Here is a 26533-nt window from a genome sequence, read left to right on the forward strand (position 1 = left end):
CCGCAAAGGCTGATCAGCAGCGCGCTGGGCCTGAGTGGGTGGGTAAGCAGGGGTGGGCAGAGGGTGTAGGTAAGGAGTAATGGGCAGGGGAAGTTATGGTGGTGCGAGGGGCAGTTAGAGGGAGGGATGAGTAGAAGGAGGGGTGGATAGGGAAGAGGTAAAAGGGGAGGGGCAGGGCGAGTAGGGGAGGGGTGATTAGAGGGTGAGAGACGGGTAGAGGGAGGAACAGGTTGAGGGGAGAGGCAGTAGAGGGGCGTGTATAGGATGGGGTGGGTAGAGGCAGAGCGAGTGGAGTGAGGGGTGAGTAGAGGTTGGGTAAAGGACTGGTCAGGTAGAGGGATGGTGGGTTGAGGGTGAATAGAGGCCTAGAGCCTGAGGAGTGAGCAGGAAATGCTGAGTCCTGATGCAGGCCAAAATGGACATAGCCTGTGAATGCTGACTACATCTCCACAGGGACCAAATATGTTTCCCTCAGGTCAAGCAAAGGATGAACTTGAGCTACCTACTCCTGACCTGTAACATTATCCTCCTAAAGTTATATCCTAAAGTTTAACATTACATATGTTGACAGAAGAGAAAACATGCAGATGTTGTTGAAAATTTTCAATAAATATTTAGTTCGGCCCTCGACTTCGTCCAAGTTTTTAATTTTGGCCCTCCGTGAATTTGAGTTTGACACCCCTGCCATAGAGACTTTGAGGCTTACTAGCCTTACCACGAGGGAGTAACATTGCACCGTGTAAAGGTGGATGAAGCTCTCTGTGCTCCCATTGATTGATGTCTATCATCAATCTAGTGAGTTGGTGAGGGCTACCTTGATCCAGTGTGATGGAGGCCAGAGTTGAATCGCTGTCAGACTCCGTAGATGCGGTGGAGTGTTTGGGTGTTTGATCCCAAGGTGGCAGCCCCAGAGCCTGCAAATGGTGCTGCTGGGCTTAGAGGACAACTTGGATTATACACCTTTGAATAATGCCCTTTCTTTCCACTGCTAGAGTAAGCCACATCTTGCGCTGGGCAGCATTTTCAAGTGCGTTTATGCAGTCTGCAGAAGTAGCACTTCGGATGCTCATGGAGTACAGCGGCCATGATTGGGTCGCTGGTGGGACGTGGCGGTGGCGGTGTTCCGAGGCTTGTGGCCCTCCCATGTCTCAAGATAACAGCACCTACAGTAACCACAAAGCAGCCACATTGTCGGCTAAGTAGACGTCCATATTTAGGAGGGCCACCTCCAGTGTGTCTGCTTGATCGACTGCCCTCTATAAGTTAAGCTCACCTTGCTCCAACATTCTCTGGCAGATATAGCTGAATCTGATACCCGTTACATAAACTTCTCTGATCAAGTCCTATGATCACCGCAGACATCACAGCTTTGCAGCTGCAAGCCCAATTGAGAGCTCACAGGACCCAAGGGTACTCAGCGCTTGATTTCTTAGGTCTCTGTTTTTGGGTAGCCAAGAGGTGCCTAGTGTAGACCTCATTTACCTTCCTCAGGTATTGGCTTTGCAGTATTTCCATCACCTCTGATATGAGGAATATACTATTTGCAGTCTGTCGTCTGATCGAACGATAGTAAAGGAGGCCTGCAAGAATGCTTCAAAACAACGTAGCCAGAATTCAAAGCTGTTGGATTCGTCAGGCAATTGTGGGCCGAGTTCCAGCTTTTCTGGTTTCAATATCTGCTCCATTATCAAAAGACTAGCAATTTATGGAAACTGATAGGCTTTTATTAACAACAGAATGGAGGTACGTCCATTGTAGTTCGATTGTCCTGGACTGAGGAGGGAGCAGTGGCAAGTCGCCTTTATTCAGGGGTCTGTGGGAGGAGCCACAGGCACAGTCAGCAAGGGGCGTGTCCAGACGAACTATAACAAGTACTAACACAACCAAAACAAATATACAGTGGTTTACCACAGAGACTATGAAATATGTTTGCATCATATGGATCACCGATAGAACTTGTCTCCAATAATGGGCCGCAGTTTGTATCTGATGCTTTTAAGATGTTCCCACATAATAACTATATATGATACATCTTATCAGCATCCCAAGCACAAATGGGAAAGTGGAACATTTTGTGCAAACTTTTCAAAAGACCATGACAACTAAGAAATCCCTAAACATATTCCTAAGCATACCACTATGCTCTGTGTGAAGAAATTCCCCTTAAACCTTTCCTTTTTCATCCTTAACCCATATCCTCTGGTTTGTATCTCACCTAACCTCAGTGGAAAAAGCCTACTAGCATTTACTCTGTCTATATCCCTCATGATTTTGCATGCCTCCATCAAATCTCCTCTCATTGTTCTATGCTCCAGTAATAAAGTCCCCTCTAACTCAGTTCCTGAAGTACCAGCAGCATCCTGTAAACTTTCTCTGCACTTTTTCACTCTTATTGATACCTTGCCTATAGTTAGGTGACCAAAACTGCACACAATACTCCAAATTTGGTTTCACCAATATCCTATACTATTTTACCACAACATCCCAACTCCTATATCAGAACTGTGATTCATGAAGGCCAATATTGCCAAAAGCTCTCTTTACAACTCTCCCTATCTGTGGTGCAATTTTCAGGGAATTATGTATCTGTATTCCCAGATCCTTCTGTTTTACTGCCCTCCTCGGTGCCCTACCTCACCCTGTATAGCCAAAATGCAACATCTCACAATTGTTTGCATTAAATCCATTTGCTATTTTTCCAGCCCATTTTTCCAGCTGGTCCAGATCCCTTTGAAAGCCTTCCTCGCTGTTCATAACACCTCCAATCTTTTAAGCATATAATCTTGTCTGAGAGTGGAGCTCAAGGGCAACAGTTTTTCTTGTAGTCAAAAGGCTTTGGTTCAATTCTCACCTTAGAAATCGGAACATAATCTTGTGGAAGATTAAGACATGAGATGTCTTTAAGATAAAACCTTAAATCTGCCTTCATCAGTCCTAAATAAATATAACAATGCCTTAGCACTAAATGAAGGGAAGCTGATAAATTCTCCTTGTGCAAATATTTCTCTGATTAAATAGATAATGTGGTTATCTCATTGTACTGTAACTGAACCCTGCTACATAATCCTGATGCATTTTCACGCTGTGCACTGAGAATCATTCAAAATTACATCCACAGAAGATCCACAGATTGGTGACAATGTGACGCACATGGCAAGGTATTAAAACCATAATAGACCACAAGTCAATCCTGTGGATCAGTGATAATGATGCCTTGTTTCCTGACAGGCTGAACCCTTCTATGCATGTTCTAAAGTAGAAAACAACACGATGCCAAAAGCACATCCCACACTAAGGAACAGGAATCCTGCATAGCTGCAGCTGAGGTGAGGAGGTTCCTACCTTGGGTGAACCCACACAAAGCAGCAAGACCAGATAACATACCTTGTCGGGTGCTAAAGAACAATGTGAACACCAGACTAAGGTCTTAATGGACATGTTCAATATCTCTCTCTAGCAGTCCATTGTCCACATAGGTTTCAAGGCAGCCACCATCATCCCAGTGTCAGAAAATAAAGGCAAATAATATTTAAGGCTTTATAAATCTGGGCAGAGTATAGCTACAAATCCATAAAGTTGTGTTATTAGGCAATAATTAGAGTATTATTAATGTAAAGAACATTTCAAGGAAAGAGAAACCATTCCTGACCTACCTGGAGATCGACACCTTATACTCTTTGGCTCAGAGGTTAATACAATCATTCCCCAGAGGCTGGTGGAGATGTCCTCACTGGGACTCAGCACCAATTTGTGTAACTGGATTCTGGACTTCCTAATGGAAACATCAATGTCTGTCCAGGCCAGTGGCAGAACATCAACCACCGTCATGCTGAGCACTGGTGGACCTCAGTGTTGCGTGCTCAGCCACTCCTGTTCACTCTATTGACCCATAACTGCATTGTTAAATCCAGCTTCAAATGTGGAATCTCCCCACCCCCTCCCCCCCCCCCCCACTTCCAGGATCATTGTCTGAAGAGGGCACGCAAAATCATTCAGGACGCCTTCCACACAGCATTTTTCAGCTGCTCCTATCAGGGAAGAGAAACAGAAGTATGAGAGCCAGTACCACTAGGCTGAGGTACAGCTTCTTCCCATGGGCAGTGAAAATGCTGAATAACCAAAAGAATAGCTCACACTAATCATCCAAAATGATCATATTCATGAAATAATATGTATTTATTTATTTGTATATATGAATGCTTCAGGATATATATGTTTATCTCTTGGAGCATTGTGGACAGTAAGGAAGATTTTCAAAGTTTGCAGAGGGATCTGGACCAGCTGGAAAATTGGGCTAAAAAATGACAGATGGAATTTAATGCAGACAAATGTGAGGTGTTGCACTTTGGAAAGACAAACCAAGAAAGGACAAAAACAGTAAATGGAAGGAAACTGAGGAGTACAGTAAAACAGAGGGATCTGGATATACAGATACATAATTCCCTGAAAGTGATGTCACAGGTAGATAAGATTGTAAAGAGCTTTTGGCATATTGGCCTTCATAAATCAAAGAGTAGGAGCTGGGATATTATGGTAAAATTGTATAAGACATTGGTGAGACCAAATTTGGAGTACTTTGTGCAGTTTTGGTCACCTAACTGCAGGAAAGATATCGATAAGATTGAAAGAGTGCAGAAGAGATTTACTAGGATGTTGCCCAAACTTCAGGAACTGGATTACAGGAAGAAGTTAAATAGGTTAGGACTTTATTCCCTGGAGTGTAGAAGAATGAGGGGAGATTTGATAGAGGTATTTAAAATTATGAGGGGGTAGACAGAGTAAATGTAGGTAGGCTTTTTACACTGAGGTTAGGTGAGATACAAACTAGAGGACATGGGTTAAGGGTGAAAGAGGAAAAGTTTAGGAGAACATAAGGGGGAACTTCTTCACCCAGAGAGTGGTGGAAGCGTGGAATGAGCTTCCAGCTGAAGTGATGAATGCGGGCTCAATTTTAACATTTAAGAAGAATTTGGACAGGTACATGGATGGAAGAGGTATGGAGGGCTATAGGCTGGATGGAGGTCAGTCTGACTAGGCAGAAAAATGGATCAGCACAGACTAGAAGGGCCAAAGGGCCCATTTCTGTGCTTTAATGTTCTATGGTTCTATGGTTTCTGTGTTATGTCTGATTGTGTGTCTGCGTCTTTCACATCGAGGACCTGAGAACTCTGTTTCGTCGGGTTGTTCTTGTGCAATCAGATGACATTGAACATGACTTGAGAGCTTGCAATATACATTCACTAGGATAACAGAGATTTAAAAAAATCACAACTGAACAATAAATTTGGAAAATTTATGTAGAGATTCTTTGACTAATATTACTAATGTAAGGTATAGATTAGTTCAATATAATTTTTTTGCATCAATTATATCTTACACCACAGAAGATGAATAGATTGAAATCAGATGTGGTGAGGATGTAGGATCTTTCATTCATTCAACGTGGTCTTGTCCAAATGTGAGACCCTTTTGAGCATCTATAAGTAATTTTTTTACATTTTACAGAAGCTGTTTTTCTGTTAAATCCCAGTCTGTTTTAATTAGAAAATATTGAAGGTAGAACTCCTAAATTGAAATTATCAATTTATCAATTGAAATTTGTCAAAGTGGCATTAGCAGAAGAGAGAAAATGTATTGCAAATACTTGGAAATCTGATATATCTTTAACTTTACCAAGGTGGCATGCTGAAATTCCAAGTTGTGCCCCTTTGGAAAAAATTACTTACAATTTAATGAATAAATGCTCTATGTTTTTACAAATCTGGTGCCTGTACACTCAAATAATGGGATTAAATTTGTAGTGATATCCTTCTTATTCCTCTAGTCCTGCAGGTTTCTCCTCTGTATGTTTATGTTCGAACTGATGAATTGCACTGCACGACATCTCTCTCTGCAATCCAAATATTCTTTTTTACTTTCTCTTTTCTTTTTTTCTTATCTTTTTAAACCTACAATTTTAAAAACTTCTTTCCAATTTATATTTTTCTTTGTGGGAGGTTGGGTGGAAGGGAGGGGCTTGGGGGGGGCAGGGTGGTGAAAACCATCATGTATGTAATCAATTTGTTTTTTTATATCTGTATAATTATAATTGTAGTTACTGCATATATTGAGCATTAATTAAAATATTTTTTAAAAGTCAGCTGGAATAATGGAAATAAATTAATTTAAGATTTTAATATAGTAATAAGGAATCATCAGTTTAGTATGATCATGAACAGAGAGAGAGGGAGAGAGAGGAGGGAGAGAGAGAGAGAGAGAGAGAGAAGACAGAAAAAAATTACACAGAGAATTCTCAGAGCTTGCAGTGAATTTTCACAAGGAGTGATTAAGGAAGTTACCTTTGATACTTATTTCCAAAGACAAAAAAATCTAATTATTTAAAACAGAAAAATATAGCATGTGGGATATTCCATTGAAATTTTCAAATGAAAATTATTTTTTTGATATGCTGTAATTTTGTGCTTGCATGATTTTCCATTGAGAGGAATATCATTTAGTAAGAACAGTGAATAAATCCCCCAATTTTGTCATTTAAAATGCATGCAAACTTCATCAGTGTCTCCTTCTGATTGCAAGACTGGAACTGATCAATTCAGTGAAACCGTGACATTACAATGATTAACATAATTGTGCTGTTCCATATCCTGTTAAATACATTTCTTCAAACCAAAATATAGGTATAATGAACTGATTTTAGCTGTTACAAATGATTTTTCTTTACTTTTTGGAGCAGGGGATGCAGTGTGATAGTGTTTATTCCAATGACATATTATAAGTATTATATAGATTTATAATACATGCAAAAATTCTAATGTCACATTCTTGCATGCTTATTAAAAATGTCCCAAAGCAGTTTGCAAAAACAATCATGTATATGATTGAATAAAGGGGAAGAAACAATGGGTATGAGAAATAGAAAGACTGGAAATTTCAAAGGTTTGGTTTTCAAGTCTTTGAAAGTGAAAGGAGAATTTATGGAAATTATGCCGTTGAATACAAAAGAATATCTTTTTACAGTTGAATCAGACTTAGTTCTCTCAATGATGACTTAGAATGATTGGATTCAAGCTCCACCCCAGATTTGTAAATGTATGATTTCACTTGGCATTTTAGTGTTGTCTGCCATGAAAGGTACCATATCCTTTTTGGATGAGTTTGACCTGTTCTCTTGCATATATGCCACAATACCATTCGAATAACACAAAGATGGCTTTTCCAGTATATGAGCCAACATTTCTCCACCAATGTGCAAGGAGATGACCCATTCACTTCATCGGGTCTTGTTGATCGGACTTGCGTCGTTTAAAAAAAAAATTATCAAAATAGACAAACAACTGCAGATGCTGGAAATCTCAAGTACGACTGAGAAACTCAGGGGGTCAGCCTCATCTGAGCTGAACTGCTCTAGTATTTTATGTTCTTGCAAAAGTTGGATAGGTAAAGACACTGGCCAGCCTATAAAGGGTGAATTTCAGAAAATTATCAGCAGTACAAAAAAAATGCACTAGTAAGGAATGGTATCCTGCTCTTCCAGGTAATTATGTGGATGCACTGAAAAGGGAAGGGTCACTGGAAAATTTTCCCTATAAAATACTTCGCAATTCAAAAATAAATATGATTGCAGACACAATGCTTTAGAGCTTTAATGTCCTTAAATTGGTGCAACATTAATTAACCAGTATATAAAATTAGGAATGCAAGTAAAGAAAATAACTCAAAATAATTCAACAAATATAAATGCATATATCAGGTGGAGAGTAAAATAAATTGGCAATCCAAAGACATACTACAATATGGTCGAGTTCAATGGCAAAAATAGTAATTCTTGAATCATCAAATTAATTCTGATTTTTTTCAAAAGGTGGGACAATTATTTGCATGTGTTTGAATATGCATACACAATACGAATGACTTCCTTGTTTTCGTAGTTGAAATGAAATGTCATGAATTTGTGGAAGAGATAAATCAAATCTGGAAAAAATAATAATAGTAAAATAATGTTGAAAGTCAAAACTTACAAATATAATCCAAATTTTTACCAAAAGGAAATGATATGAACTCTCTAGATATTTTTGAAATCCCTTCAATGGCCATATAATAGGCACTTGAGAGACTTGCTGCACATAAAAGTTGCAGCTATTTCAGATGCAATATGTCACGTGCTTGTGACATATGTAACAACATGGTTTCATGATCTGTTTATGACAGCCATGTTAACAAGAAGGAATCAGACTAAGCTCCACAATTGGCAGCAAAATACATATTTTCCCTTTGTAATCAGAATTTTAAAAAAAATATGGTGTTCATTATTGGCTGATGGTCTGCAACTTCATCTTACGACTAGATGGCTATTTGAAAATGTGTAGAATATAGTTTGAAGGATTGTGTATACTGAGATACCAATGCATTTCAACTAATTCTTTTGTATAATATAAAAATAAATCTAACCAAAAATGTACCCAAAACTTTACCTTTCATCTACTATAAGTACTTTTGAATTAAAGATGGCAGAAAGTAGCACATTTTCATTCCTAAAATAAAAATTTTATTTATCTGATAAGTAACTGAATATGTAATCTACAGTCATGCGCCACATAACGTCCTTTCGAGCAATGTCCAACCACATCTACATCCAAGGTCCCATGAAGTTATAATAGAGTTCAGAAATCCTGATCAGAGAATGGGACATAGTGGATATAACCAAACATAGCAAACATCTCATGTCTCTAGAATACAAAGCAATTGAACTGCCAAGTGTATAATGGTGCAGTACATATATAACCTATAAAGCACATGTCTTGATATTCATAATAAACATCTATGTTTCTGGCTTATGTGTGTACTGTACTTCACTTTCTATTATTATTTTAATGTGAACTTTTCCTACTTACAAATAAAAAGTTTGCAGTATTGCAAATATGATACTACATTATGGGACAGTCCTCAAACAATGATGAGACTGAGAACAGAAAGGACATAGAGAGCTTAGTGTCATGGTAGTGTCATACTTAGTGTCATATTCAACCCATATATTACCTTACCAGATACATTAGCTGAAATACAGAACTGTATGTGTACAGTATCTTGGCTATTTAGTCAATACAGGTACAATACCGTATCCCATATAGCTTTGCTAAGTATATAATGTGGTGTTTGCACAACCTCCAAAGCACATAATGCCCTTTTTCATAGAATGTATCATGGACGTTAAGCAATGCATTACTGTATTCTAATTATAAGAAGTGCCTGTTGTAGCTAATTGAAACAAATTCTATGATACATACCATTTTCCTGAAGAGCGGCATCTATAGGGCTCTTAACGCCAGGCCAGCCATCTTCTATCAGCTTTGGATATCCTTCATCCATTCTGTTACTTTTTTCATCATAACTAATATGCAAAAGAACATAATCTGTTACACAAGAAATAATGCTCATTAATTTTACTGGAGCATTTAAATAAAGTTAAAATTCATACCTCCAGTATTGGTTTCCCACAAAGAAGAATGACTTTCCAGTTTTTGAAATCTGTACAGCTGCATCAATTTTCTTGACAGTATGAGGAAAACCAAATAAATATATAGATTGAGGGAAACGAGATAGCAAGTCATATCCTTTGACAGGCCAGAATTGTGTTCCTGAATTTAAAAAATGAATAGATTCTGGGATTATATTATACAAACATTGCATATGCATTCAAAATTTAACATGCTGAATCAAACTGATGGACAAACTTGGATGTTTGAGATAAGCTGGAGGTCACATGTGCTGCCACTAGGCTCACCACAGAGGTCAATAGTAAAATGCTTATGCACAGAGAGGGATCAAATGCTCTTTACATCCCATCCTCCATTTTTATGTCAAGGTTGGCAGTTAAATAAAACATTTTTAATAATGATTATGAATTTTGTGTATCTTTTAAAATTATTTAATTTTATTTGAATAATTTTTAAATGCATTGACTGTACTATCTGAGGTCTACTGACCCAGGCTTTCTGTTCTCCTTCACAGGTATCAAAGGCAGTGAATTTGGGTAGTAGGTCAGGTCCAGCACTACATATCCTATATACTTATTTATAAAATTGATTAAACAAATAATATGACTTTATTGGTGTGGATTGAGCAGTTTCACATTATGATAAATTTTGGAATCTATTTCACAACTGTACAATATGAGAAAGAAAAGTAAAATAGAACCCCTTCAGAGAAACCAAGTGTCTATGGATCCCATGGCCTCCTCCAATGCTATCATTGTCTACAATTAAAGGTGAACTCTTTGCAGTTGAACACGTCTTCATTCATTAGTCCATTTTACTCTGAACCATCTTGATTTGTTTTTGCTAAATGTGTTGCTTTGTTACCTTTTTTGCCTAATCCTCCACTTATTTGGCTTTCTGTGCCCTGTTCCAATTCTCTTCCGTAAACCATTGTTCTGCTGTATTTTTCTGTCCAATTTATGTCCCTGGTTTGCCAAATGACGTCACTAACCATTGTGGAATACTAGAGAAAATTTACTCTCCAGCTGGCTCATTCCATAAGTAACATGTGGTGCCTTGAAATTTCCCAGTTTCATTCCTGGCTATAATATGCCCAAAACTGAGTATAACCTATCGTGTAATGATTACATATTTCCCAGTAATTGCATTATGATGAACTTGGAAGAAAGATAACCAACCTTGGAAGAAAGATAACCAACCTTGGAAAAATACGTTATGGTCTTTGATTTTGTTTTCATAAGAAGCATCAATTTTAGATGTAAGAAATGGCCATTGGCTACTGATAATAGCTAACTCTGCTCTCTGCTGGTACGGATGAATACGCCACATAAACCTAAATAGACATCATAGAAGTTAGTACCATGCAACCATTTCTCAGTGTAAATACTCATTTACCATCCTCATGTTAGTATTAAATATTGGACTTTGCAGACATACAATAAATTTCAATAATGTTATGATTAATATATTAAAAATGGTACACTTAACTGCTTATATTTGTTTTAGAAAGAGTATATTTTTATTAATAGAATGAATGTAATCATCATTTAGTTTATGTCTTCTTAACAGTATATTAAAATATAGACAAAAAAATTCCAGAAATGTCGAGATCCAAAAATATCAATAAAGAAAACTGACAAGAGAATGTTCTCAGAATGGAGGCTGTATTTTACACTTTGCTTACCTGTGATTGCAGAGTTCATCAAAAGGGAAACTATTATTTCATTTTCTCTGCAATGGGTGGATCCAAGAGCATGCAGGCAAATGCTAAGGGACTTAGCAATTTCAAGTTTTCTATACCATCTTATTACACATCCTTTCATCACCTAAATAAAGGAGACTCTTCCCATGGCTGAAATATGGAGCTTGTATTAAGACACTGTATTTTGAATAAAAGTGAAAGTACACGGAATTGAAGACAAAATTGATAGGAAATTGATTAGGAGACAGAAGACGATCATGCGTTTCCATTCAAAATAACAGCAATTTTCTCCAGGGATCTCAATGAAACATTTCACATGTTGAAAGGCATGGACAGAGTAAATGTAGCAAGGTTGTTTCCCATGGTGGGATAGTCTAGGACAAGAAGCCACAACTTTAGGATTGAAGGGCAACCACTGAGAGCAGAAATGTGTGGAAAAATTTCAGCCAGAGGGTGGTAAATCTGGAATTTTTTGCCACAGGTGGTTGTGGAAGCTATGTCATTGGATGCATTTAAGACAGAGATTGATAGGTTCTTGATTAGCCAGTGCAGCATAGATTATGGGGAGAAGGCTGCACAGTGGGGCTGAGTGGGAAAATGGATCAGCTCATGATTAAATGGCAGGGCAGTCTCTATGGACTGAATAGCCTATTTCTGCTCCTATGTCTTATATAGTATGACATCTCCAGGACCTGATTAAGTTTAACCTTGGACCTGATTAAGTTTAAGTGAGGAAAAAACTTACAGGAACCCTGGCTGAGATTATTTTATCATCTTGAGACATGGATGAGGTGCTGGAATACTGGAGGGTGGCAAAATGTGCCTTTGTTTAAAAAAGATGCAAGAATAAGCCACCAAATAACAGGCCAGCAAGGTTGACATCAGTGATGGGCAAGTTGCTGGAGTGGTTTCCGAGAGTCAGGATCTCCAAACATTTGGAAAAGGCACAGTCTAATTTGGGAAAGTCAGTATGGCTTAGTGGATGGAAATCATGTTTCACAAATTTGAAGAGGTGACCACGCAAATTGATGAGGGCTGGATGGTGGACATTGTCTCCTTGGACTTTTGCAAAAGTCAGATCACATGGGATCTATAGTAAGCTAGCCAATTATTACAAAATTGGATGATAGGAGTCATAGTGTGGTAGTGGAAGAATGTTAGAGTGAAAGGATGCCTGTGACCAACATATGCTAAAGTGACCAGTGATATTGTGAAGGGATCAGTGCTGGATCTACTGTTATTGGTTATCTATATTAATACCAATGGTTAGTAAGCTTGTAGATGACACCAAAATTGATGGCATAGTACATAGTGAGGAAAAATATGTAAAATTACAACAGGATCCAAATGAACTGGGAATATGGGTCAAGAATGTCATATGGAATTTAACTTGGACAAGTGTGAAATGTATCACTTTGATCGATTAAACCAGGAAAGGACTTGAACGGTCCTGGGCAGTTTTGTAGAATGGAAAGACTTTAGGATTCAGATTCATATTTCTATGAAAGTAGCGACACAGAAAGACAAAGTGGGTAAAGAAAGCATAAGGACATCATATTACAACTGTACAAGATATTGGTGAGACTACACTTGGATTATTGTGCACAATTCTGGTCACTCAGCTATAGAAAATATATCATTAAGCTGGGAAGGATATAGGAAAGATTCATGAGAATGTTACTCGGACTGGTAGGCTCAAGTTATAAGGAGACCCTTGATAGGCGGGGACTCTTCTCCCTGGAGTGTAGGAGACTGAGGGGGATCTTATAGAGTTTTATATAATCTTGATGGACATCAAAAAGGTAAATAGTCATAATCCTTTCTCCTCAGAGTAGGGAATCTAAAATTAGAGAGAATTTACTATATTTAAAGGGAGAGGAGAAAAATTTAAAAGGTACCAAAGGGCACCTTTATCACACAAAGGGTGATGGATATATAATTCGACCTGCCAGAGGAAGTGCTTAAAGCCATGGACTATGGTAATGTTTAAAAGATATTTAAACAGGCGCATGGATAGGAAAGCTTCTGAGAGATATGGGTTGGATGAAGGCAAATGGGACTTGTTTGGTCAGCATAGACAAATTGGGCTGAAGGATCTGTTTCCATGCTGTAAAACTGTGACTCTAGTTCATTGTTTCCTAAACTGGGTTCTGCGGAACCCTGGGGTTCCCTGGAAAGGCCTAGCGGGTTCTGCAGAAGAAATGACAGGGATCTATCTGTTTTTCTTTAAATTACCTTTTAATTGAGGTCACGCGATGAGGAGCGAGCAGTAAGACGACCACCCCCAGAGCTCCCGGACCACAAGAATAAAAAACGGTTTAAAAGTCAAAGAAATTTTTAAAAATGACAAAAACAAATAAATAAAAGCCCCTACCTTGCTACAGTGGGGAAGAAGAGCATCAATCATGCGAAGACAGCCAACAAGGTGGGAAGAATGGTCGGTACCTGATCGAGACCGCCTCGAGGAGGACAAGAGGCTTCAAATGCAGGCCCGAGGCCTGGGAGGCCCCATTGATGGAGGTCCGACTTGCCAAGGACAAACAAGGCTCACCCAAGATGACAGCGGGAGCGTCGGGAAATGAAGGACCTGAGCTACGGAGCTGGGCACGCATTGCATCCCTCCCCCCTGAAGATAATGAGCAAAGTGCGCTTGGGAGTTGTGATAGTACAGATCTATCACCAATGTACATAGTGTATATAGTTACTGTATCTAGACTGTGCTTACAGCGATTGGCTGAGAGCTAAGCCACACCTATTGTTTGGGCCTTAAAGGGTTGTGTCCCTAGCCAGGTCGGATCATTCCGGACTGGTCGGCCACCTGTGAAGAGCTCCGGTCTTTTGCTAATAAAAGCCTTGGTTTGGATCAACAAGTCTTTGGTTCTTTCGACGAGCTCTACAATTTTATTAGCAAAAAGAATTTTTTTTGAAAGGGATGGAGCGTTTAACCATATGGAGAACGGTTACACTGGCTCTCCGGTCTAAAGGTCTCCCCACCTCTCACTGGCAGGAGGTTCTCACTAGTGCCTTACACTCCATCCGCTCCCTCCTATGTACTGCAACAAATGCCACCCCCCACGAAAGGATGTTCCTTTTCCCGAGGAAATCCGAATCGGGAACCACTGTACCGGCATGGCTCACCGTCCCTGGCCCCGTCCTTTTGCGACGCCACGTCCGGCACTCAAAGAACGACCCCTTGGTCGACCGAGTGACTCTACTCCACGCGAACCCACATTACGCATACGTGGAGTTCCCAGACGGGCGGGAGGACACTGTTTCGGTGCGGGACCTAGCTCAGGACGCGGTAGACCCAGCAAACCCCCCAACTCCTTATGCTCCAGGCCCCGTGCCGCAACAGAAGGACCAACAGCACCCCAATGACTCGGGCCACCCTGCCGACAAAACGACTGGGGAATTGAGTGACGGAGCAGTCGCACCCGATGAGCCCGCTGGTGACACCACTCCAGCGACCCCAATCCCGGCACCACGGCGGTCACGCCGGATGGTCAGACCCCCTGACCGCTACAGTCCTTGACCTACCCCTTCCTTTTCATTCTCTCCCTCGTTTTTGTTTTTTTTTTTCCCGGGTCAATTCTCCAAGAAGGGGTGAATGTGATAGTACAGATCTATCACCAATGTACATAGTGTATATAGTTACTGTATCTAGACTGTGCTTACAGCGATTGGCTGAGAGCTAAGCCACACCTATTGTTTGGGCCTTAAAGGGTTGTGTCCCTAGCCAGGTCGGATCATTCCGGACTGGTCGGCCACCTGTGAAGAGCTCCGGTCTTTTGCTAATAAAAGCCTTGGTTTGGATCAACAAGTCTTTGGTTCTTTCGACGAGCTCTACAGGAGTGCAGTACAATGGGTGGTGGGAGTAACTTACCTGGGGACATGGGAGACCTCAGCCCTGTGTCGGGAGATGGCTCCAGTGGTGACCCTAGCAAGGCTGACAGCAAACAGGAGGCAGGAGGCAACGTCAAGGGAGAATCATAGGGAGGACCTGGGATCCACTGTGGTAGCAATCTGGTGTCGGCAAGAAGGGGTCAGGGCTCATTACTTGATATCCTACAGGCTATGATAAGAATGGAAGAGAGACTGGCCAGGGATTTAAAGGAAAAGACAGGAGAAATATACAACAAAATGGATAGATGGGAGAATGCCCTAACTGGATTATCAGGAAGGGTATCTGAACTAGAAGATAGAACTGGCAATAATGAGGACAGAATTAATAAATTAGAGACCGAGGTCGCTGCATGGGAGATGGAAAGGGGACACCTCTGGCAGAGGATTGACACCTTAGAAAATCACAGCTGGAGGAATACCATCAAGATTTATGGGGTTGTTAGAGGGTTGAGAAGGGAGAGACCCCATAGCTTTTTTTCAACATTGGCTCCCACAAGTCTTGGGAAAGGAAAAATTGGAGGATCTGGTGAAGGTAGAGAGGACCCACTGGACCCCCTTCCCATGGTTGGGCACCAGTCAAAAGCCACGCTTGGTCCTGGTGAAGCTCCTGTGTCACAGGATCGTGAGAAAATTTTAAGGGCATCAGCAGTCGGTGCAAAAGCGAGGTGGGGGATGCGATGGAGCTGGAGGGAAAAAAAGATTCTATTCTACACAGACATAAGCGCACAGTCCTCCTCAAGCAAAGAAAAGAATTGGAGCCAATAAAAAGTATGGCGAAGTAGAAAGGGTACAAAAGTGTCCTCAGGTACCTGCAACCCTAGAAGTCTTAATGCCAGGAGAGGTTGAAGAAAATTCTTGTCAAAGACTAAAGAGACTCAGGAATTTGTGAAGTGGCTACCAGTGTGCCAGAAATAATGTATATCGGTGTAGTACCAAATGAACAACGTTAGTAATTTTGTTGTTTATAAGAGTATATTGTTGGAAATAGTTACATGTGAAGAGAGTAATAGTAGATTCAATCGTTAGAGATATTAATATACTATTGAGAAAATTTGTGAAAAGGAAACAGACCTGGAGTGGATGAGGGTGGAGAGGTGTGGGAGGCAGATGGGTGCAAAATGCACAGCCTTTAGAAATGAGGGGGATGGTGACAATATAGAGGGTAAAGTCACCAGAGGTTGGGGGAGGAAGGGTTAGAGGGAATTAGATGTGGGAAGAGAAAGTATATGGGTGAGGGGGTAAAGTCTGGTGTAGTATTTTATGTTCTCTTCATCTGTTTTGTCTTTTCTTTTTCTCTCTTTTGTTGAATCTTCTTTCTTTTATTTTCCCTTCTGGGGCTTATGACCCTTGTCTCTGTTTTATTTTCTTAGGGTTTGTTGTGGGCCTGGCGGGATGGAGCTGATAGCTAGAGGAATAAATTTGAGCAAGGACAGACATGGGGCAGCAGAGACATGGAGGGAACATGAATCTGGAGGTCCCTGAAGCAATGACCAAGAGCACAAAATACATTAGTTTTAACATTAATGGTTTGAACAGGAAGGTAAAGAGGAAACGAGTCTTGGCGCACTTTAAAAAAGTGGGAGCAGATCTGGCCTTTCTCCAAGAAACACATTTAATGGAGTGAGAACACCAAAAGCTAAAAGGGGGATGGGTGGGTCAGGTAATATCCTCCTCATTCAGTTTGCATGCAAGGGAGAGAGCAGAATGTGACCATAGACAAAATGGGAAGATTTGTAATGGTGCGCTGTCAGATGAATGTATACCAAACTTTGATGATGAAAAGTTCATACAGAGCACTTTCCTAAGATTGCCAGAAGGAAAGGAGAACATCTTGATTGGGAGAGATTTTAATTTTTGTCTGGATCCCATCTTAGGTAAGTCAACAAAGAAAATAGCTAAAACAAAGGTGGCAAGGGCTGTAGGAAGGAGCAGAATTTGATAGATGTGTGGAGGGATTATTCCTTCTACTCAAAATGCATGACCCCTGTTCTAGAATTGACTTTTTCCTGGCTTCAGCCCATATAGAGGATAGGATCATGAAAGCAAGATTTCTGTCAGATCACTCACCCCTGACACTAATAATAGAAATGCCAGATAAGCAGGATGCGGCATATAGATGGTGTCTTAACATGTTGCTGTTAAAGAAGCTGGAGTTTTGTAGTTTTATAAGAACACAGATAGACATATTTTGCGAGGTCAACCGTATCTCTACTCCAGATAAATTCCTCTTATGGGATACCCCCAAAGGATATTTGAGAGGCCAGATAATTGGATACACCAAGACAGTGAAGAAAGAATATATGAGGGAGGGGGATGAATTGGAAGAAGAATTTACTCACCTAGGAAAGAATTATCAAAATTCAGGCTCAGGGGACCACTACAGGGCTCTAGCAAACAAAAATATGAACTATAATATGCTTCAAACGTATAACATGGAAAAGGCCATAACATGGTCAAAACAAAAATACAATGAATTGGGGGAGAGAGCCCATAAATTCCTTTCTTGGCAGTTGAGAGTAGAATGGGCCTCAAGGATGATCAATGCAATATAAACTGGGAATGGCAGCACTAAAAGAGATCAATGAGACCTTCAGGGAATTTTACGAGTTTCCATACAAATCAGAGATAACTGGGGTGGGGGGGGGGGGGTGGTCTGATAAAGTCAACAGGTTTCTGTCCAAATTAGAACTTTCAAATTTGGACCCAGAGAACAGGATAGCCTAGATCTTCCTTTCACAAAGGAAGAGATGGGGAAAGGATTGAACTCGCTGCAGATTAACAAGTCTCCAGGGGAGGATGGGTTTCCACCTGAGTTTTATAAGGAATTTAAAGATTTACTGATAACCCTCTATATGGAGGTGGTGGACCAGGGAATGGAGATCCCAAAATCTTCATCCACAGCAACCATTATGACACTACTTAAAAAAGACAAAGATCTGCTATTGCAGTCCTCCACTTGACCTATCTCACTGTTAAATACAGATTATAAGAAATTTTCAAAAGCCCTGGTGAATAGATTGATGAAATATTTGCCAAAACTAATAAACAAAGACCAAGCAGGCTTTGTGCAAAAGAGACAGGCAGCGGACATTATTGGCAGACTGTTGAGTACAATGCATGTGGTACAAACCAGGAATGGGGTGGGGGGGGGGGGTTTGGTCCTGCTGTAGCCCTGGATGCGGAGAAGGCTTTTGACAGACTGGAGTGGGATTTTCTATTCAAAGTGTTGGAAAAATTGGGGTTTGGGCCAACTTTTACAAATTGGATAAGGGTGCTGTATAATTCACCCAAGGCTAAAGTTGTGACCAATGGACAAATTTCTCCAGCATTCCCACTGACAAGATCAAGTAGACAAGGATACCCACTCTCTCCAGTCCTGTTCATATTGGCCATGGAGCCATTAGCCAAAGCCATTCACCAGGATCCAGACATTAAAGGTTTTACAGGAGGCCAGGAAGAATATAAAATCAATTTATTTGCCGATGACGTACTGATATATCTGACAGAACTGGTAAAATCATTGAATAGGCTGCACTCTACACTAGAGGACTATTGGGAGATCCCTGGCTACAAGGTTAATTGGATTAAGAGTGAAAATATGCCATTCACTAAGGGGGGGGGACAACTGTCAATGTCAGCAGAACAGTTATCTAAAGTGGCCACAAAAAGGGATCAAATATCTAGGAATGAGTATAGATAACAACTTGAATAATTTAAATATATTGAATTATACCCCCTTGCTGTAAAGGATTGAGGAGGACTTAAATAGGTGGATATTCCTGCCAATAACCTTGCTGGGCAGGGTCAGTTGTATTAAAATGAATGCTTTGCTGATGCTTAAGGGAGCCAGGGTCTCTATGGAAAAATTGACCTGTGATTATAGTCTGGGTGGATTACAAATGCCAGACATCAAGAAATACTATTGGGCAGCCCAGTCAAGATACATTGCCTCACTATTTGAGGGAGGAGATGTACCATCCTGGGCACAAATTGGCCTGCAAATGTGGATGAAAAGGTATACAGAGGACTTTATTTATAAATGGGATGCTAAATGTGTTATCTGGAAAAGTAAACAGTCCTATATTAAAATGAATCATCACTATTTGGAATAAAATTAACCAATATTTAGGTATTGTGATGTAATATTTGTAGATGCATTTGGGAGATAAATTGGTAAAATTAGAATAGGTTACATACATGCACCCATTTTAAAACAGATCTTATTTGAAATACTGAATAATTCATATTCAGTGACTTTACAGAAACTATGGAGAATGCTATGCATATTTCACAAGTAGGTGCTAATTGAAATTATGTCATGAAATGAATGGACTGGAGACACTCTGGCTGTTGAAAGCTCTTTGCAAGGATTTTGACAGAGTGCACAGAAAGGTCATTCCTGGGGTTCTTGTTTACCTAAAAACAATAGATGGGAGCAGAAGACTAATTTCTATTGTTTGCTGGAGAAGGAGAGGGGGAGAGGGGGTTTTGAGTTAAAGAGAGAGAGAGAGAGAGTCACAGCTAAAAAACAAGTAGGAGAAGTTTGTTGGAACTGAAACAAGAGTGGCAGATGGCTAGAAGTGCTATCTGTCTAATGTTTCTCTTGGAATAAGTGGAATAGAAATAAACTTTGTGGTGGCCTGAAAGAAAGAGGTTATCATCTGGCAAACCCTGTTGGGGAAAGTTTCATTAGCAAGACATTGAGGTGACTAATGGTGGTACCTCAGTTGTGGAAATCCTGGAACAACAAATCTCTCTCTGCAAACCTATAAAGAACCTTCCTGGGCCATAAATATTTACCTTTCGAGCACCAAAGCCTGGTGAACTTTATACATGTTAAATTCTGTGCACAATATAAGAATTGCCTGCAACAGTGAACTTGGAAGAATGAGAAGTGAGATTGAACTGTGAACCAAAGAACTTTTCTTGAATTTACACACACATAACATACATGTGTGCTTAGAATTAGAAGGGGGTTAAGTTAGGTTAGTTAAGTTAATAGAGATAAAGTTTGATTCTGTCTTCATGTTTAAAGATAATTAAAACCAACTTTTTTTAACTAACTACTTGTCTTGGTAAATGTCTATTACTGCTGGGTTTTGGGGTCCTTTGGGCTCATAACAGTATCAAAGTGGGGCTGTCCCCAAAAACACCCCTGACTCCAAATAGATTAATACCATTAATGGTAGGTAACAAGATCCTGGACACCTGGCATCGGAATGGTGTCAGGTGCATAGAGGACTGCTACGAGCAGGGGAAACTTATGTCATTTGAACAACTCATGTATGGTTTATCAAATAAGAAGTTCCACTGCTACCTCTGATAAGATCTTTCATACAGGACAAATTAGATCCAAACATGGTCCCGCCAAACTGCAGCGAAATAGAGACCATGATTTGAAGGGGGAAACACACGGAAGTTCATCTCGGCAATGTATTTCTTGCTCCAAGTTCAAGGACCCAAGCCAGGCCTTCACAAATCAAGACAGAGGTGGGAGTCAGACTTGGGAATACTAATTGATGAGCAGTGCTGCTCCAACTTATACCAGATCAGCGTAACTACGACCATCAATGCATGGTACAGCTGGTTCAGTAGAATATTCTGCACCATCTGTATCTGACACCACAACATTTGAACAGATCTAAATCGGAATTATCAGATCAATGTTTTAGATGCACCATTGAGACAGTAATCTTTGCACACTCAACCTGGACATACACCAAGGTGAGACCCTTTTGGGTGGAGCTAGGACAAGCCCTAGGAAAAATCATGGACAAAGAATTCCCAAAGGACCAAGTTGTTCCTGTTCGAAAATATAATGGACATAAGATTTTCTCCCTGGAGAAAATCGCTTACAATTTAAGGAAAAAATATGATACTTCCAAAAAATTTGGCAACCATATTTAAATTTCGTGTCTTGCTGCCCCACCTTACCTGACCACTCCACAGCCATTGGTGGGGGGGGGGGCACGGGGGGCCCAACTCATCTTGACCAAGTAAAGTCAAGAAAATGAAACAGCCTTGGCTTTGACTGCCATTCCATGACAAACCTTCAAAATCCTGACATACGTTTTGTCCCTTTGTTGTGAATATCTTTAGTGTCCTGAGTAATTGTGATTACTTAAACATCTACTGTTGAATATGGGAGTTGGGGAGGAAGGGTGATAAAAAGAGCTTGATCTCTGCAGAAACTGTATAAAATGGACAATTGTAAATTGTTGTCAATGCTGACCATGTTAACATTGATGCTGATAATGTTTGCCTCATAGGAAAATATATCAACATTTTCTTCACTCTTTATAACCTTCTCTTGAGAGTAAAATTAATTGAACATTCCAAAAATTCTTGTTTTTGTTATTTTAATGGTTATGGATAAGGAATGTAGATGAACTAAAGATTTGGATTAATCTGATATTATTGAATGGTAAAGTGGGATCATGGGAAGAATGGGGTACATTCCAATTCCTAGTCTTAAGGTACCAAAATGAAGTAACTTCTTTTTTTTCATGCCTTCTTTTTTTTCAGTGTTCTTGAGCACAGCTCTGAATATCAGAGGTAAAGTTTTTTTTTTCTTCTAACTAACCATCTGGAGGTTACAGAAACGATACCAATTGGCTGTAGAAATTTAGCCAATCTTTTCCCTCCAGAGACAACTGGCAGGGAACTGATTGTAAATGTACCTGTTCAATTATATTAAAGCAATGGTTAACTTCCAAAACCTTAACATGCTGTTAAAAGATACTTCAGCAATAAATTTCTAATAATAATAATGATGAAATTTTCATGCAAAATTGTTGCCCACCTGTCTTTAAAGAAAAACTTTTCTCCTCGCAGTGTACAGGCTGCATCAAATTCAAGGCTATTGTCACATTTATTTGGAGTTTTTGGATGTCTTCTTCGGTCAGGTTTATTTGAAGGACCTAGGATAGCATTTTAAATCAAATCTAAATGTTAATTTCAACCAGTTTACCTATCTCGGCTGCACCATTTCATCAGATGCAAGGATCGACAATGAGATAGACAACAGACTCGCCAAGGCAAATAGCGCCTTTGGAAGACTACACAAAAGAGTCTGGAAAAACAACCAACTGAAAAACCTCACAAAGATAAGCGTATACAGAGCCGTTGTCATACCCACACTCCTGTTCGGCTCCGAATCATGGGTCCTCTACCGGCACCACCTTCGGCTCCTAGAACGCTTCCACCAGCGTTGTCTCCGCTCCATCCTCAACATCCATTGGAGCGCTTACACCCCTAACGTCGAAGTACTCGAGATGGCAGAGGTCAACAGCATCGAGTCCACGCTGCTGAAGATCCAGCTGCGCTGGATGGGTCACGTCTCCAGAATGGAGGACCATCGCCTTCCCAAGATCGTGTTATATGGCGAGCTCTCCACTGGCCACCGTGACAGAGGTGCACCAAAGAAAAGGTACAAGGACTGCCTAAAGAAATCTCTTGGTGCCTGCCACATTGACCACCGCCAGTGGGCTGATAACGCCTCAAACCGTGCATCTTGGCGCCTCACAGTTTGGCGGGCAGCAACCTCCTTTGAAGAAGACCGCAGAGCCCACCTCACTGACAAAAGGCAAAGGAGGAAAAACCCAACACCCAACCCCAACCAACCAATTTTCCCTTGCAACCGCTGCAATCGTGTCTGCCTGTCCCGCATCGGACTTGTCAGCCACAAACGAGCCTGCAGCTGACGTGGACTTTTTACCCCCTCCATAAATCTTCATCCGCGAAGCCAAGCCAAAGATTCAGTTGAAAATAAATGTTTATGATTTGTGCTGGCGATTTTATATTGCTGGCTGAAGTATGCTAAATTGTATGCTGACAGTTTATGCATTGGCTCGTGAGCTTTCATATATCTGCTTTTGCTATGAGAGACTGAACTTTACATTTCAAATCAATATATTGATTTATTTCTGAAACAATAGAGTCACAGTTTACCTGATTTCAATAATAAAGTTAGGGTTTTATATTTAAAGCTTTAAGAGCTTTAAATTTAAATTTATAATTCAAATTGAAACATTTAATTTCATTAATTCTGTAAGCTATCCTTTAAAGCTTTTGCTGTAAAATAAAGATTTAAACATACCATACAGTGCCTGAATTCCTTTAACATCATCAAGTGGCAGTACATAATCTTTGGTATCAATGTATCCATATGTAGGGTACATCAACGCTCCCACATCTTGAGAATGGCCCATTCCCAGAGCATGGCCAATTTCATGAGCAGCCACTAGAAAAAGGTTGTATCCTGCAAATCCATACAAAACAAATCTAGTTTAACAGTATTTTCCTGGAATTTCTGGAATGGAGAACCCTAACTCTAACCCCAACCCTAACCCTAACCCTAACCTTAATCCTAACCCTAACCCTAACCCTTTGATAAGTTCAAAGGAAGATAATTAGTATAAAGTCACAGCATATAATAAACAAAGTTAAAATTTAAAAAAATCTATTCAGCATATTTTAATTTGCAAATTATGACATATACTAAATCTTAATTACAAAAAATAAATTAACCAATATTGTTATTGTACTCCTCAAGCATGGATTTCACCTTTTCTAACTTTACTTGATGTAAATGGCTGTTATATGGAAAGGTGATATCTGGTAATCACTGAAATATTCTGATAAACACTACATTAGGAAGTAAAAAAAACATAAATTTTAACTGTCTTTTTAAATCTCACGTAATATATGAGAAGAAGGTGAAAGCAGAAATGTAATTAATCAACACAAGAACATTTTTTTAAAAATCCAACAATTTGAAATAATGTTCTGAGCAAAAACAATCCATCAATATAAAATAATTTTAAAATTGCTAAAGTTGGAAAGATTGTATCTTGGAAAGATTTTTTCTTGAATCTTATAGGTCTTACTGGGTAAAATCATTAATATTTTCAAAGGGCAATTAGGAATGGGCAATAAATGCAGCTATGCAATGTTCAGAGTAAGCTGTTGACTTTCTCATGAGATTGCAATTCAGTATGCTACAGGTCATGCTCAGAAAGCTAAATGTTTTAAGAGGGGCATTCTCGCATTGGGTTGGGTCCATACATTTGACTGGATCCCACATGCTGCTCATGACAGTTTCTTCCACACAGATGGAGACAACATAGAGATTGGCTGACCAGTTTGAATGACACCTTTCTCCATTCTGCAAAGACGACCCTGAATTTAGATCACAACGTACATTATTTCTGACAATTACAGAATATATACAGTAGAATGGTTAGTATGGGAGTGGAACAGTCCTCGGTAACTATCGAGCACAAAGTATATATTATGTATAAATCTAATGAACCCCTGCAAAATCAGTCAAAATTAATTTCTTGTGCCTCTGGTTGTTTGCAATGATTCAGCAGTTCCAATTTATACCTCTTCCAGGTCCATCTTTTCCTTTCTGCTAAATAGCCATTCTTTTGCAATCAACCCCTTGACATTTTAACTTTCAGGGCTTCTAATCTATTATTGAACTTTCCTTTTAAAAAAACAGGGTTAAGAAAAGGAGAAGGCTCTCAGCTCACCTATTTTCAGAATACTAAATATTGTAGAACAAAGTACTGAAAAACAGTTATATGGGATGTTATTTTAATATGTGACTCTTCCCAATAAGTAACTTGCTGAATCTCTTAAGTTACACTGGAATAGATTCTACAAAAACAATTTAAACTTGTACCTTCTGAGTTCATTGTCCAACTTTCCTCCCAATCAAAATGAATGTCACCTCCTATGTTTTTTCCTGGTGCAAAGGCATGGGCCAGAATTCCATTAGGTCCATCAAATGGAGACCGATCACCATGTGCTAGACATAGGAGATAAAGAATAAAGAGATCAATCAATTAACCATAATTGCACATGCATAATTAGGTCAATTTTAAAATGCTGTTAAATTACCTCTATATTGAAAGGAGATCAAAATATCAGCGTCACCATTGAAAATTCTGGTAAAAGTCAATGGTGTGACATCACTCCACACTTTTAAAGCATTTTTGATAGCGTTGTTTACATCTCTCTGTTTCAAGCGATATGTATAATTCACGATGCTTTTGAAAATTAATTGAAAAAATGTTAGAAATCTACTGCTTACTATGCCCACTTCAAAATTTGACAGCTCTTGCCAAGTACCACCCAGAAGCACAAATTTACCTATAAGTCAGGTTCTTATGTTTCCATTTGAGATTGCCTGGACCATGGCTATATTGAAGAGCATCCTGGACTCCACATCGAGGTCTCCTCATAACATTCAGGGTTGAAGAGTCTAATTCCCCAGTTACTTGGAGGCCAAAGAATTCTTGCATTTCCTTAACTTGAGCTCTGAAAGCATCTTGGCTTCCTTGCAGAACACCAGAAGAATCATCTTGAAGGTTGTAAAAATTTTTGAGATATTGCTAGAAAATCAGAACCATAAAATTCAATCAACTTTCTTCAAGTTCACAAAAATACACACAACTCACAAGGTAAGATAAACTTTTGAATCCTCGGATACCTTGGCAAAATAAAGATCACCAGGTGGCATTGGAAATGTGAATACAGATGGAATTTTCAGTAGAATCAAAAGAATTGGAATCTGAAAACTTTCCATCTTGACTGGAGGCAGTGATAGAATCTTTGGTGTTTCAGCTTCTTTTATGCCTTTGCATGATCAAGGTGTATTGCATCATTCACAGAATCCTTTCATTAGTGATGCAAACCAACATATTGCAGCAGAGACCAGAACATAATTCTAGTTAACATAATACTTTAGAAATTAACAGGAAAGTGAATTACAAAATTTTGTCTGTTGCATCACCATTAATTGGTAGACATTTTATGTATTCTCTTCATTCATTTACCATTTCTTCCCGAAACTCTTCTTCGGGACACTAACCTCCTAATACAAACATAATAAACATCTGGACAATTATATCATTATTTTAACATCAACCATTTGCCTGCCTCTGCTCCATGTCCTCTTCCCCATGCCTTTGCTCACCGTTAATACACCCCCAGAGTTCTCTCCCTGTATAGTACGTGGATAAGAAGATTTAGACTAATATGGGCTGGATTGAGGCAAATGGGACAAGCTCTGGCAGATAATTTGGTTTGCATCGTGGGTCCGGGACTGTTTCCATGCTGTCTGCCTCTCTGACTCTGACTCGAGAAGAACCTGCATTCTTTTCTCTTTTCAATGTCTTTTCATCAATGGAATCTGTTCTCAATCCCATTAATTACATTCCTATCTCTCTTTGGCTTGGCTTCGCGGACGAAGATTTATGGAGGGGTAAATGTCCACGTCAGCTGCAGGCTCGTTTGTGGCTGACAAGTCCGATGCGGGTGCTAATCCCCCATTTACCATATTAGTCCCATTGTTCCTCATTATGAATGGCTCCCTCTTGTTAAATACTGTTTTCCTCACTTTTAAATTGCAATCATCAATCCCTCC

At 39.7% G+C, this 26533-nt stretch overlaps 1 protein-coding gene across 3 annotated transcripts; it reads right to left on the reverse strand.

The window, feature by feature from the left end:
* Positions 1-1702: 1702 nt before the first annotated feature.
* LOC138739346 (collagenase 3-like) lies at positions 1703-25727 on the reverse strand. 3 transcript variants are annotated; one of them, XM_069891185.1, is made up of 10 exons: positions 25598-25726; positions 25258-25499; positions 25006-25154; positions 24788-24913; positions 23198-23359; positions 21902-22019; positions 10694-10827; positions 9476-9635; positions 9285-9388; positions 1703-1813 (listed from the first exon to the last, which is right to left on the reverse strand). In XM_069891185.1, exons 1-10 carry the CDS (start codon positions 25691-25693, stop codon positions 1806-1808), a joined length of 1299 nt encoding a protein of 432 aa, XP_069747286.1. In that variant the 5' UTR covers positions 25694-25726; the 3' UTR covers positions 1703-1805. The 3 variants fall into 3 exon arrangements, with proteins under 3 accessions (XP_069747286.1, XP_069747284.1, XP_069747285.1); XM_069891183.1 differs by lacking the exon at positions 1703-1813 and adding an exon at positions 7619-7971; XM_069891184.1 differs by lacking the exon at positions 1703-1813 and adding an exon at positions 8523-8669 and having other exon boundaries at positions 25598-25727.
* Between the last annotated feature and the right edge of the window lie 806 nt (positions 25728-26533).

Source organism: Narcine bancroftii, chromosome 7, assembly GCF_036971445.1.
Source record: "Narcine bancroftii isolate sNarBan1 chromosome 7, sNarBan1.hap1, whole genome shotgun sequence".
Lineage (NCBI taxonomy): Eukaryota > Metazoa > Chordata > Chondrichthyes > Torpediniformes > Narcinidae > Narcine > Narcine bancroftii.

Coding starts and splice junctions, on each gene's coding strand:
- LOC138739346 (XM_069891183.1), bottom strand. CDS start 25,693: ATGGAAAGTTTTCAGATTCCAATTCTTTTGATTCTACTGAAAATTCCA. Junction 22,020..23,197: donor AGGAATTCAGGCACTGTATG/GTATGTTTAAAT, acceptor ATGCTATCCTAG/GTCCTTCAAATAAACCTGAC. Junction 9,636..10,693: donor CCATAACGTATTTTTCCAAG/GTTGGTTATCTT, acceptor TTTTAAATTCAG/GAACACAATTCTGGCCTGTC.